At 55.1% G+C, this 13,934-nt stretch overlaps 1 protein-coding gene across 3 annotated transcripts; it reads left to right on the plus strand.

Moving 5' to 3' along the window:
- Positions 1 to 349: 349 nt before the first annotated feature.
- Positions 350 to 13,464, plus strand: KAZALD1 (Kazal type serine peptidase inhibitor domain 1). Of its 3 annotated transcripts, none has more exons than XM_038410199.2 (5): positions 350 to 561; positions 3,960 to 4,563; positions 9,299 to 9,459; positions 11,239 to 11,386; positions 12,327 to 13,464. In XM_038410199.2, exons 2-5 carry the CDS (start codon positions 4,056 to 4,058, stop codon positions 12,416 to 12,418), a joined length of 909 nt encoding a protein of 302 aa, XP_038266127.1. In that variant the 5' UTR covers positions 350 to 561; positions 3,960 to 4,055; the 3' UTR covers positions 12,419 to 13,464. The 3 variants fall into 3 exon arrangements, with proteins under 3 accessions (XP_038266127.1, XP_038266126.1, XP_043375015.1); XM_038410198.2 differs by lacking the exon at positions 350 to 561 and adding an exon at positions 733 to 986; XM_043519080.1 differs by lacking the exon at positions 350 to 561 and adding an exon at positions 1,095 to 1,133.
- The last annotated feature ends 470 nt before the right edge of the window (positions 13,465 to 13,934 follow it).

The raw sequence follows: 13,934 nt of genomic DNA on the forward strand, positions 1-13,934 counted from the left end.
CCCACTAGGAGCCCGCTCGGGGAGGTCAGAGCCTGAGTCCCGCTGCAACTCGGGTCTGAGCCCCATCAGTCTGCAGTGGGTACACATCTCAAGCCACGGCCCCAGGTCAGACCGTCTGCGTGGCGCAGGCCAGCGTTAGCACAGCTCTGAGCCCCGGGGCCAGCAGCTGCACACCTGGGGAGGGGTGGGCAAGCGTCTGTGGCCTGCCATGGGCCGGGGTTCAGACTGGAGGATCACGGTCCCTTCTGGCCTTAGCCCTATGCCAACAGGGCCTTGGAGCTGGCTTGCCCAGGGGCCAGGCCAGAGCCCCAGCCCCTCTTTAGTCCTTGTAACCTCTCTTGGCAGCGCCCAGCTCCCCCCGGGGCCGAGTCTCCCACCCCGAGGCGCTGGGCCGGTCTCCCCAGCCAGGGGCCGCTTGGCTCGCGGGGTGTCCGGTTACAGCGGGCCGGCTCGGGCCGGGGAGTCACGTTTCACTCTGACATCAGCGGGGGCGAGCGAGCCCGCTGGAAAAGCCACTCGGCCGGCGGGGCCCCCCAGCGCAGCCCCCCGGCGCCCACCCAGGTAAGGACTCGGGCTGCTGCGCCCACGCGGGAGCGGGGAGTCCGGGGCGCTCAGCTCCGGGGACCAGGGGGGACCCAAAGTGTGTCTCCCCCCCGCGGCCCACGCCCTTCTTGGCACTGGAGAGGGGCCGATTTCACCCCCAAAGGCGGCCAACCCCCCGGCCGCTGCGACCGGCCGAACCGGATCCGACCCAGCTGGGACCCGGACCGAACCGGCGCTCCCGCTCCGGAGCCAGGCCTTTGCGCTCAGCCCCTTGCCTGGCTGCTTCTCCGCTCCGGAGCGGACGGGGCACAGCCGCCTCTCTGCCTCCCCATCATCCCTGGGGGGCGTCTGCCCTGCAGCGCCCGGGGGAACAACCGGGTGCTCGCCCCCGACGGCTTGGGTCACAGCGGAGCTGCAAGAGCTCGGATCCGGCCGCTGGAAGGGTACGTGTTGGGGGGGGGCGCACAGCGGGGGGGGGGGCTTTGGAGACCCAGGATTTTGTTTATGGCCCGGGGGGTGTTAATATAACAGCAAAACCCCTCCCCAACCCAAGGCCTGCCACAAGAAGCTTTTCACTGCTCTGCCCTTAGGTAGGATTATTGGCTGGGATTCAGGAGTTGTGAGCTCTGTGCCGGACCCCTGGAGGGGAGTGTGCCCTAGCTGTCGGAGCAGGGGCCTGGGAGCCTGGGCTCCTGGGTTCTGTTCTCAGCTCCGGTTAGCAAGTGAGGTCAGAGCAGGGGCCTGGGAGCCAGGACTCCTGGGTTCTGCGCTCCCAGCTCTGGGAAGGGAATGTGGTCTAGTGGTCAGAGCAGGGGGGCCTGGGAGCCAGGACTCTTGGACTCTGCTACTTGATGTCATCTTGCTGTAGGGCCTGGGATACCTCCCGCTCATTGCAGTTTGCCTCCCCCTCAAGTGGGGAGGATAGCACTTCCCAGTCCAAGGTGGGGCTGTGAGGTGGGTTAATCCATGAATGCTTGGAAAGGGCTTTAGAGAGTGGGGTCTAGTAAGAGTGATTTGCACTGAGTTTTCCCCCCTCTGAAGCACTGGGCCAGGCAAGACAAAGCCACCAGCTGCAAAAATGCCAAACAAAGCACAGGGCAAAGCCTCTGCAGCATCCCTCGTGCTAGAGAAGGCCCAGGGATCAGCTGTAGGGATGGCACAGAGGGCACATGTGGCTGGAGTGCTGCTGCATTCTGGCAACCCCCAGGAAAGGCATTGTGGGGGGCTCTACAGCTGGGTGTGACTTAGAACAGCCCTGAGGCACCCACATACTCAGCCTCAGCACCGTGGCAAGTGTTTGAGTTCCTCAGAGGGGATGGGAGCATTTCAGCTTGGTCATCTGGCCAGCTGTCGGGGGGGAAGCAACAAGAGAAAGTGGGGTGCAGCGAAGTCAGAGCACAGGGGACCTCAAGAGAATGATAAGCCTTGCTCAGCTGGGAGCAGCATTCTGGCTTTGCTCCTGGCAGCCGGTTTTGTCCAGAGATGAACCAGCTCCGTCCCTGCAGAACCAGCCGGCTCCTCTGGGTATGTTTGGATGGGGACAGAGGAAATGGTAATCGATTCTTGCAAAAGCAGCTGCTTGTGGTGGACAAAAGCTCAGCCTGGCTCTGCGGGGTGCATCTACCCTTTGGGGCTCTGAGCTGCTGCCTGGGGAATGCAGAGATCTGGATTAAAGATCCCACTGGGGTAGGGTGGATGTGGCAGACACAGAGAGCGAGGTGGAGAGGACCGCTCTATGGTCAAGCCTGTGCAGGAGGCACTTGTAGACCTGCTTTCTGAGCGGTGCTGAGCACCCAATAAACTCCCACTGAAATCAATGGAAACAGGTGCGTGGCTCTGGGGAATGCCCCCTCTGCCCCACTCCCACCTCCAAAAACCACAACGGATGAGACACATTTAAGACACCCATCGCTAGGGTGGCTGGGCGCCCTCCCGTGTCTCTGTGATCCTGGGGGAGAAGGAATTGCTTCTCTGATTTGCCATGTCCCAGGCTGGCAACTACCTCCACCTAAGTAGCTGGGTCCATTGATCCTAAGAGAACATTGCCATTCCCTAGTGATCTCAAAGCAGCAGTAATGCACCCTGTACAGGAGGGAGGTGAAGTACCCATAGGTCGCATTATCTCCGTGTCACACATGGGCAATCTGAGGCTCAGCAGTGATGGGCCCAGGCTGCCAGTTGCTTGCTCTAACCATTAGAACACACTCCCTCCCAGCGCCACGAATCTCCATCTATTTAGCCTTCTGAAGGGAAGATTAAGAGGCAACTTGACCACGACTAGATACAGCTTCCTGCCCAGTGCAGGGGCGGAGGGAAGATGGCCGATGGCAGAAGATGCTTTTATTTAGCAGAAATGATCCAATTCAAATGGGCCACGAGATGCACATTTCTAACAGGCAGGGGGATTAACCACCGGAACAGAGATGTGGTAGATTCTCTGTGGCCTGCAGTCTTTAATTTGAGGTTGACTGTATTTCTAAAGGTCAAACTGTAGTTCAGCCAGCTGTTTCTGGGGTGGAGATAGGAACCCCTGGCTGAAACTGGCCTGTGCTAGGCAGGATGTCAGATCTAGCAATTGTAATGGGCCCTTCTGCCTGAATCAAACTAAATCTATGACTGAACCCTGGGGGTGCCCTGCACTGCTAATGCTGGCCGGCCAAACCATTTCAAATAATATGAAAGCCCATCGCCCACCCGGAAAGGAAATACGCTATTGATGGTTTCCTGAGAACCACTGGAACCATGCTCCTGCTACAAGATTGGGAATAAAACATCTTTCCTATCACTTCTCTCTTCCAAACCCCCCACACTTTCATTTGTCCTCCCCCAGGGGCCCTTCCTCCTTCCCTCTCTCTTCTGGAGAAGACCCGTGGGACACTGTGGGATGCTGATCAGACCCAAATGTCTGAATGGTCAGAGATCTGCTCCATGCTCTGGGCCTCCCCAGACAGAAACGTCTCTGTGTGTTCTAAAAAGAAAAGGAGTACTTGTGGCACCTTAGAGACTAACAAATTTATTAGAGCATAAGCTTTCGTGAACTACAGCTCACTTCATCGGATGCATTTGGTGGAAAAAACAGAGGAGAGATTTATATACACACACACAGAGAACATGAAACAATGGGTTTATCATACACACTGTAAGGTGTGGTTACAGTAAGGTTACAGTGTGTATGATAAACCCATTGTTTCATGTTCTCTGTGTGTGTGTGTATATAAATCTCTCCTCTGTTTTTTCCACCAAATGCATCCGATGAAGTGAGCTGTAGCTCACAAAAGCTTATGCTCTAATAAATTTGTTAGTCTCTAAGGTGCCACAAGTCCTCCTTTTCTTTTTGCGAATACAGACTAACACGGCTGCTACTCTGAAATCTGTGTGTTCTAGTAAGCCAGTAACCTAGCTCTCTTTCCTTGCAGACGTTAATGGCTTCTTGGCTTTGAAGAGGGAGATGCTGCCCAGGGGTCCAGTGTCTAAGTGATGGTGGCGACCAGACTCCGAGACCCAGAGAGCCCATGAGAATGTCCAAACCTGCCAACCCGACCCCCTCTCGACTCCTGTTTCTCTTGCTGTGTTTGAGCTGGGCCCTGACATGGCCCTGCGGGGCGCTGCCCAGTGCCCCGGACTACCTGCAGCGCGGCTGGCAAAGGCTGCTGGAGGAAGGAGAGAGCTGCTCGGACTGCAGCCTGGAGGAATGCCCAACCCCCCGGGGATGCCTGGCAGGCATGGTGCGGGACCCATGTGACTGCTGCTGGGAGTGTGCCAACCTGGAAGGGCAGATCTGTGACCTAGACAACACCAATCACTTCTACGGGAAGTGCGGGGACCACCTGGAGTGCAAGCTAGACACGGGGGACCTCCGGAAGGGCGAGGTGCCCGAGCCCCAGTGCGCTTGCCTCTCCAGCCAGGCCCTGTGTGGCTCTGATGGGAAGACCTATGCCCAGATCTGCAAGTTCCAGGAGGTGTTTCATGCCCATCCCGAGGCGAATCTCACTGTGGCCCACGAAGGACCCTGTGAATCAGGTAGTGTCTGGTGTCAAACCCCCTTCCCCTCCACCACCTTTCTTTCAGCCTTCCCCTGCATGCCAGCCAAATATCCAGGGGTACATTCCATACACCAGATCAGGAGTCCCAATAACAATGGGAGTTGTTGGTCTCTTTCAGATGGGAAACTGAGGCACAGAGAGATGAAGTGACACACTCAAGGTCATGCTGGAAGCCTGTCGCAGAGCAGTGATTTAACTGTCCTGCTTCTCCAGTGTAGCACAGCAAATAGTCCCCAGTGGAAATCTGCAGGGCCCTTTGCCAAGAATTTCTGGGAAGATCTCTGGGGGTTTTCAGAAGCTAATACACTCAAAACACATGTGAAAATTGCAGAGAGTTGTTAGCAAATTCTTGGTTTCATTGCTGACGAGTTTTAAATCAAGCTGACTTATTTCACCCTCAGTTATCATTGCAAACAGAAATAGCTGCCCCACCCCTCAGTCTTCCTGGGATCTTCCAATTGCTTCTGGAAATGGGAATTTGGGTTGCTTTAATCTGGTTTTCTGACTTGTTTTAATTTAATTTTTAAAAACCATCTCTAGTTTGTAGGGTAGGTTCTGGAAGGAAACTAGAAGAAATATACACCATTCCACACTATAGCCTGGGGTTAGTGCTGGTTTTTTTTTTTTTAATATTTCCAGTATTTTCTGTCAAATTTGCTTTCATTAAATAACCCACCATTTCTATCCTTTTTTATTGTGAAGAAAACATTGAATGAACTGTTGCCTGCCTGAGCGTGCAGACAGACACTGAAACAATCCTGCTAAGAAAGAGATGCATCTGCCCTTGTTTGGTGCAGTGGGGTGTTCACTCTGAAACCTAGTGTTATCAGCTTACATGTTCAAATATGCTAATTGCTTCACAGCTTATTCCCTTCACAGTAACCTCCCTTTAAAGTGCTTTATCTTGTGAGATCTAATTCCTTGGCAAGGATACTCCACAGGAATGTGGCTGCAAGCTCTGAATGAGACAAATAACTGACTCTTCTTCCAGTTGCTTGCAGCTGTGTCAGTCCTCGGCATGTTTAGGTAGGTAGCTGGATTTATAAAAATACGAATAAAGGTGCCGATCTGAGATTGTGGGAGCCCCTGACACAGGCTACAAAAATTAATACCGGAAGCTAACCCCCCACCCCCGACAGCCTCTTCAGAAAACTGCGTTGCCCTGCACACACCCTCAGCCCTTCCCAAGCCTCTCCCATCATATATGGCAGAGTCAAGCCCCCAGTCTTGGAGAGATGCAGCAGCCTCACCCTCGCCCTCTGCAAGGTCGCCTGGAGAGCTAATAGCGTGTATGGGGCCTGGCATGAAACCTGGGCTGTAGCTAACCAAGTAACCCTGAGAGTCTCAGATCCCCCTTTCCTGCACTTGGGGTAGGAGTAAGGTGGTGGCTTTAAGCCACCTTCGTGCTTCCTGCCTTCTAGAGCCTGCTTGGTCCTGGAAGTAATTTAGAGGAGCCTCAGGGCTGCTCTAATTTACATCTGCATTCCAGGGCCTGAGGGTGCAGAGAAAAGCGGCAGTCGAGTGTGCACCAGTCATGCCCCCAACGTGCTCTCTATGCCCGGGTGCCAGTGCCATGTGGGCTGGGGAGGTCCCTTGCACAGGGGCTGGGGGATTCACTTCTCCTTTAAGCAACTGGAGTCGCATGAAGGAGCCTTGGCATAGCTGAGACCCTGTGTGTTATTGATGTCACCCCTCAGAGAAGGAACACGAATTGTCCCCCGGGGGCTAGGAGGTGCCGCCGAGACACACCTCCTCCCACAATTCGCCTCATTGGCCGATGGAAGCTGTGTGAGGTTGTGCTGGGGGCGGGGGCCGTGCCCCCCTCACTTCTCCTGAGATAGCTGCACTGAGAGGTTTCTGGGCTGGGCGGCCTGCTGGGTCCTTTCCTCTGTGGTCAGCAGGCTCCCGCGGGGGATTAGGGGACCAGGCTGGTATTTAACAAGTTCGCTTTCCAAACCTTGTGGCTTTGGAAGAATGTTGCCCTTCGCTGGAGGGAGAAGTGACTGAGAAGCCCCAGGCTGCTGCTGGGATGTTATTCTGCCTCTTAAATGGGTCAGACAATTTTTAAAACAAACAAACCGAAAAAGCACCTGCGGGCGTCTCTTCCCCATTTCCTGGCTGGAGCTGTTGGTGGTTTGATGATCTCATTTCCCTGGAGAACTCGCACTACCAGACCAGGCGGGGATGGTACCAAGTGTGCTGGTGTCATGGCTCAGCCTGAGATAGGCTGGAAAACTCCCCCCCATCTCTCCCCCGCCCCTAACATCCCACATTTTGGAAGGGGTCAAAATCCAACGCTGAATTTTGCAGCTGTATTTTCTGCACAGACGCTGTATTTTCAGTCTCAGTCCCACTAGTGCTGGAGATTCAGCAAACCAACAGTGAGAAAGAACCAAAGCACCGTCTCCTGCAGCGAGGCAGAGCCTGAAACAGCCGCTGTCTTCACAAGCGGGCAAAGCCCCCAGGACTGGAGAGTGCGGCACGCATCAAACAAAGGTGTCGCGGTCTCCGGGGCCCCGCTCCATGATCTCGGACGAGCTGTCAGGGGGAAGGGGCGCTTCTCCCCCGTGACCTCAACTCCTCAGGTCTGCAATGGGGCCTAGTGATCAGTTGAGCTTCTGGTTAGGGTGGAAACACAGGGCAAAAGCAGTTCTTTTTGGTGACGTTTTTAACCACGTTTTCCCCCTTATCGGCGCTCTACCCAGAAAGGCTGCCCACAGGCTACTGTGACTATTATCATGTGTCATATGTATGGTGGGAGCAACTTTCGTACATGCTTGGAAAGATCCTTGCACACAGAATCAGAGAAATGTCGGACTAGAAGGGACTTTGAGAGGTCATCTAGTCCAGCCTCTGCACTGAGGTGGGACCAAGTAACCCTATAACATCCCTGATTTACCTCCCTGTGACTGGGTGGGAGTGTGGCCTATTGGACAGGGGACTGGGACTTAGGAGACCTGGGTTCATCTCCTGCTTCTTCCACTGGTTTACCAGGTGCCCTCTCAATGCCTCAGTTTCCCCAGCTGTACAGTGGGGATAATTGATACTGAGCTCCTTTGGGAAGCTCTTTCAGATCTAAGGATGAAAAGTGCTAGGGATTATTGTAAGTGCTTGTTTACTACACCTGGAAGAGCCAGAGAAGTTACAGCATTGCCAGCTCTCATGCTGTTTGATACCTTTCCTAAAGCCTCAGCTCCTGGAGTCAAAGGATTTTGGGAGAATCTGAGCTTTCTTTTTTTTTAAAAGCAAGTTTCTAGCCCTCCTGGTTGCAGACAAAAGCCTGAAATCATGAAGCTTAAAGGCTCAAAATGCAGAAGGCGAATGAAAAACGCCCAGCCTTGATTCCTGGTTGAAAATCTCATGAGCGTGAAGCCAATCTCCTGATTTTGGGGGAGGTCACTCAGGATTCATTAACCTTTGGGTTTATTGGTGCAGCAGGAAGCAAGCCAGCATGTGGCGGGGAGGCAGAGGGGCAAAGCGTAGCTGGGAAGACAAAGGTAAAGTGTCTGTCTCAGAGGGCCAGCACTGGATGACTGCAGGGGTTAAACAGCTTGCAATAAGGTAGCGTAGTTGGGTGGCTAATTGAGTCTGCCTGGGCTCATGGTCGGCATGTGAGGAGCGTGACTTTGAGCGTGTGGCGACTTTGCTGAAAGCCTCGTTACAGGGGCTTAGGCTGGGAAGACCAACAAGGTCTTTAATGAGAAAGTGGCACCCGCTGAGCTGCCATCCTAACGAATGGCCACTCCTCAAATCGCTCTGCTTTCGTTCCAACCTGGACTTTTGCCTGCTCCCCTGGCAAATTTCGGCTGAGGATCTCAAAGCACTTTACAGGCGTTCACTAGTGAATTAGCACCTGTCTCCCTACCTAGACAGGTTGTGACTTGCCTAAGGTCAGGCTGGGAGAACTGGGAGTGGAACCCAGGAGTCCGGACTCCCACTCCGCTGGCCTAGCAGCTAGGAAAGATTCCCTTGCCTGCGGTGATAACACATTCACAAGTAGACACTGATGCCCAGTCTCTGGGGGCTGAGCGGGGTTGTTACGGCCCCTAGTTCCAAATTAAATGGTCCTGAAGCCGGGAGCGGCATTGCCTCCAGCAGGTGCGTTGGCCTGGGATGGAAGCAACGGGCTGCGGCTGTCTCTGGAAGAGGGATGTTCACAAAGGCGCATCCGGGCTCCATCCCCCTGCCGGGCAGATGGAGGGAACACAGGCACAACTTGGGGGGAAATGCAGAATGGGCAGAGCACCGAGGTAGGGAAAGAAGGGAGCGGGCCAGCCAAGGGTTGGTGTTTGGTCCTCGGGATGTGCTGAGACCGTGGCACAGACAATGAAGTGCAGAGCGCTCCCAGCAGCCATGGGGTGGGTAGGAGGCAGCAATCAGGCCTGGACTGATCAGGAATGACTCCAGTGGTGAGAGACCGGAACCGGGCCCAGGAACCGGGCCCTGTCCTGGTATGGCTGCTGTCTGAGTGGGATGCTGGGCTGGGGCATGTCCATCTGCCCCGAGGAGTGCTTCAGAAGTGTCTCCGTCAGCCTGAGATCGGACCTACATGCCTGCTCTGCACGTATCTCCCAACTGGACGCTCCGCTGTGGGGCTGGGCCCTGGCAGCGCCAAGCCCACATGGGTTTGGCCGGGCCTGCGAGGGGCTGGCCAATCCTCTGAACCAACAGGTCCCTCATCTCATCTCTCTCTCCTCCGCCTCCTTCCCCAGAGCCCCAGATCTTGTCCCCTCCCTACGACGTGTGGAACGTCACCGGGCAGGACGTGATCTTCGGCTGTGAGGTCTTCGCCTACCCCATGGCGTCCATTGAGTGGAGGAAGGACGGCGCGGAGATCCTGCTGCCGGGAGATGACCCCCACATCTCCGTACAGGTGAGCTGGATCAGAGCTCCGGGCAGTGGCTGGGGTGGGTCCCCTGTCGTCAGAGGAAACCCCAGCTCGCCGGAGGGACGGCAAGCCTGCCCTGAGCTGCGGGGCAGTGTTTTCTACCTCTCTCCTCAGCACCTCCTGCCTGTGGACGGGCTGTTGTATCCCTCAGTACTGCCACGTCCCCGGTTCTTGATGTAGGTGATCCCTTCTGTTGCTTCCCACCGGGCCCCTCGCAGCTGTGGGAGTTCCCCAGGACTTCAGTGCTGTTCACCAGAATTCACACGGAAGCTGGTATATTTGTGCCAGACAATAATAAACTGCACATCACCAGTGAGATGCAGCCACTTCTGGGGTGGAACGCAATGACCTTTCTGCATCATGAACAATAGAGAAAAGAAGAATTGTTTAGGGTGGGCCATGGAGGCAGAAGTAGGTATAATGGGAGGAAATTAAGCAAAGGAAAATTGAGTCCTGCGAGGAATTACTTGCTCTCATTGAGATGTTAGACCATGGGAGGGTCTCCAGAGATAAGTGATGGAATCCTTATCACTTGAGCCTTTTTTTGTACAAGGCACTGGAGACCATGTGACCTGCCACGATCATCCTCTCACTGGGGACGGACTAGATAGACTCTGATAGGAACTGAAAAGCTGGTAACCTTATGCCACTAACTACAGGCTAACAGCTGTCTGCTTCACTGGTCACCTACAGCCGCATTGAAAGTGTTGCAGTTCCAGTGTCTTGCTGGGATAAGACATCACGAGGCGGGTAGAGGTGCCTGTATCAGATGAAGTTGGGGGAAGAGTCACCAGGGACGAAGGAAGGGATTCTATGCTATGATAATGGGAAGGGGGTGAAGGGTGGTTCCCAGATCAGATAAAAATGCTGGATGAAAATAGATGGCTCTGGACTGTCATGGAACTGGTAATCAAGAGCAATTCCAGCCTTCCCTCTGTTTGATATCTCTTATTCCCCAGCGCAGAGTCCTAGAGACAGCTCAGAGGCCCTGGGTTTCCAGGCAGGGAGCAGGGGTGACACATAAACGTTCGGAGATCGATCGGTTTCTTCTGGCTTTGCGTGTCCTGTTTATGCAGAGGGAGGGGGGGAAACCCCAGCAGAAAACCAGACAGGAGGGGTGGGTATTGCCCAGACCCTTTTAAGTGTTTGCAGCGGTTTTTTTTTTTTTTGTTTTGTTTTTAAAAGAAAGCCTCAGATTTTCACATCTGAAAAGAAATTGGCCTATTCCAGTTTGGATCCAGAGAGTTGTGTTTCCCAGCCGGCTGCGATGGGGGTCTCTGGATAGAGGTGTTGCAAGGGGGCTATTCCTGGAAACATGGGTTCCTGTCTGGCCTCAGTTACCATTAAAGAGCCCTTCCTTCGCCTACGTCCTCCAGAAATCCCCGCACAGCTGCGACTGCCAGCCAAGGGCCCAGTGTTGTGTTAGTCCAGCTGTGTAGAGCCACCACCTTTACCAGGCTACAAGAGGGAGCCAGTAGCCTAGGGCTGCAATGCCAGGCCTCTGTCTAGGTCACAGGCTGTGGCATGTTGCCTTTTGTGCTGATGCTGATGGGCTAAATTCACCCTGGGGGGTCACATTCCTGGCTGCATTGGAATTACACCGGGAAGGAGGTTGGCCCCAGGAGGCTGGCCAAGAGATACCCCTTTTTCTTGGCACTGTCCTGGGGGTGGTCTGGCAGATTCCCACAGCTGGACCCCCGCAGCCACTGGCTTCTCACTCTGACGTACGCCCGGCTGATACTAGCTGAAAGTGTTTGACCCCAGTTCAGGGGCGGCCCCCAGAAATACGAAGTGACCGGCTGGTTGCAGATCCAGGGCGTCCGGGAGACGGACGAGGGCACCTACCGCTGCTTTGCCAGGAACAGGGTCGGGGAGGTGGCTGCGCTTGCCAGCTTGACGGTCCTGACGCCAGGTAAGTGAGACACCCCCCGGCCAGCACCTCCACTTCAGGGAGCCGGGTTCTCTTATCCTCTTGAAGTGGTCAGGACGTTTGGCCTTCCTCAATCTGCAATAAAGCTACACTGGGGTTTCCCTGCCTCTGGCTCGCTGCTCAGCTCTGTCAGCTCAACTAGGAGAGTTTGAGCTCGGGAGAGGGAGCTGGTGGGGGAGTTGGTTGTGGGTCCGCCCTTCGTGTGGTCAGCAGGGACTTCCAAAGCCGCAGCAGCACTCTACCACCTGAGCTAAAGGAGGAACTCCATTCCCTGAGGCAGCAGTAGGCTGTTATCCTCTAGCAGCTCAGCCACTTGAGAGGAACGCAACACACACCTTGCCCGGTGTCTTACCCATTCTTGACCCCTAGAGACAAGTGGGGACTCTTAGGCCAAAGTACAGGAGGACGGATATGTGTGGGGCTCAGAGAGCTCGGGAGGAGGGGTGGGTGCGTGCATGCATGCAGGAAATGTGAACACTCACAGCTGTTGATTCCGTTAGACAACATCAGAATGAATACGTTATTTTTGTTTAGAAGGGCTAGAAACCTGCCTGCTTCAGGGCATCCCCCAACCACTCGCTGACAGGTCAGGAAGGAGCCACCCTTGGGGGCAGGTTATTCCATCATTGTCCATTGTGGGGGCTTCTTGCACCTTGTTCCAGCCACTGGGCTGCTTGGACCCGCAGCTGTGAGTTAGCAGAAGCAGCTCCACATTGTGTTTGGCTTTGGGCACTAATCAAACTTCACTGATGGCAGCGGAATTAGCCCTGGGGTGGATTTGGCCCATTGGGATTCAGGGTGTTGATGCCACTGAGCGGTCGGGTTAACCATCCCCGGGGCAGAGAGAGGTGGCGGGGCTTGGGGCCCATACAGCGGAGATTAGGTAGAATTGTACCCCTTGGCTTCTGTGCTGTCTTTCCAGATCAGCTGAACATGACGGGGCTGTCCCTGCCCAAGCCGTGCCCCGGGCTCGAGGACAACGTGGAGAGCGAGGAGTCGGACGATTATTACTAACGGCTGCAGTGGGGAGGTGGGACCAAGCTCGGGATCCAGGATGGAGACATCGTCCGCCAGCCTTCCTCCTCTACGGCAGTCCAAGGCATGGACACCCGGCCCCCTTCCTCATGAACCTCTGTGGGTGGAGTTTGGGGAGATCCCCTGAGCAGATCCTACCCTCCACGTGGAAACTCCTTCTGCTATAAACAGTTTTGGGTTCAGATCTTTTTTGCGGCGTGGGGGGTCATCTTTCAACACATCCCTTTGCTGGGTGAAGGGGGCAGCCGGAGGGATTATTAGGTGTTTAGTGGCTCCCAGGAGAGGTGAATGCTATCAGCACCTGGCGCCGTGCAAAGAGCAGCTCAGCAGAAGTGTTGGCTTGGTTATGGAGGCCCAGCAAACAGGAGCTCGGCTAAGCTCCTTTCTGGCTCACCTGGTACCAACAGACATGGGGATCCCGATAGAGTCTCAGCCTGTGAGGTACACTCCCACCCATCCCCACACAAAGAGAGCCTGGCCACTAACTGGGGATGCCACTAATTGTCGGCTCCGATGTCCGGCTACCAGCTGGTGACCAAATCAGGCCCTGACGGATCTAGCCGGGAGGTGCTCTTTGGAAATCCTCGGGTGCAACTGGTCCCTTGGTCTTGGGGAGATTCAGAGCCACTCTCCTAAGATGGGGAGCCACCCCATGCCAGCATTATTGGACCCTCCAGGAGCAGAAGGACTCGCTTCCCAGGTTCGGGTGCTGTCATGATCAGGACCAACAAGGAAGGTTGGTCGCTGCTGCTGGGGGGTTGGAAATGGGATTCAGAATCCAGCCCCTACAGAGTGACACCGAGGGCTTCACACTAACCCATGAGGACGACCACACCCCATTCCAAGCAGCCTGCATCTCACCAGCTCTCTAGCCCCCTGCTGCAGTCCTGGGGCATGCTGGTGTCTGCAGCTGGAATGGGCTCTCGGAGCGGTGTGATCAACCTCTGGAGTTAGCACCTAACCGCAGAAAGGTTCCTCTCTCCTGAGACTCTCTCGCCAGTTTATTAAACCTTTTCTTGTCTCCTCTTGTGCGTGCACGGATTTGCTTCTCTTCCAGCCACGCTGTGGCTTCAGGAGGATGGGACAGGGAGGGCCAGTCCATTGCACCAGGGCTGTCTCTAGCCTCAGTGGTCAGAGGTTTCCGTGTAGAATGGCCAGTGCAGCCCTCCACCCTGTCCTTTATGGAACCGGGCCCCCCTTCTAGTCCTGGTAGAGGTACAGTAGCCAAATTGCAACACTGTGTGGCCACTGGACCACAATGCAACATGCCCACTGGGCAACACTGCTGGAGCAGGGGGATACAATTCGTATAGTACAGGAGAGTCCTGCATGCCAGGCTGCCTGCTGCACATGGTACAGGTATGACACAGCGCACAATCCAGCATGTGCTTATTGCATTTACACACACCAAAGGGAACATGCGGGTGCTTCGGCTCGTTCCACATAAGGTAGGGCTCAGGGTCCTGGACAGGAGGGGTGTGGGGCTGCTTTCTGG

The sequence above is a fragment of the Dermochelys coriacea genome, chromosome 7 (genome assembly GCF_009764565.3).
Source record: "Dermochelys coriacea isolate rDerCor1 chromosome 7, rDerCor1.pri.v4, whole genome shotgun sequence".
NCBI lineage: Eukaryota > Metazoa > Chordata > Testudines > Dermochelyidae > Dermochelys > Dermochelys coriacea.

Excerpts from the sequence above, each read along its gene's own strand:
- KAZALD1 (XM_038410199.2), top strand. The coding sequence starts at position 4,056 with ATGAGAATGTCCAAACCTGCCAACCCGACCCCCTCTCGACTCCTGTTT. Across the intron at positions 4,564-9,298 it reads CGAAGGACCCTGTGAATCAG|AGCCCCAGATCTTGTCCCCT; the intron begins GTAGTGTCTGGT and ends CTCCTTCCCCAG. Across the intron at positions 9,460-11,238 it reads ACCCCCACATCTCCGTACAG|TTCAGGGGCGGCCCCCAGAA; the intron begins GTGAGCTGGATC and ends GTTTGACCCCAG.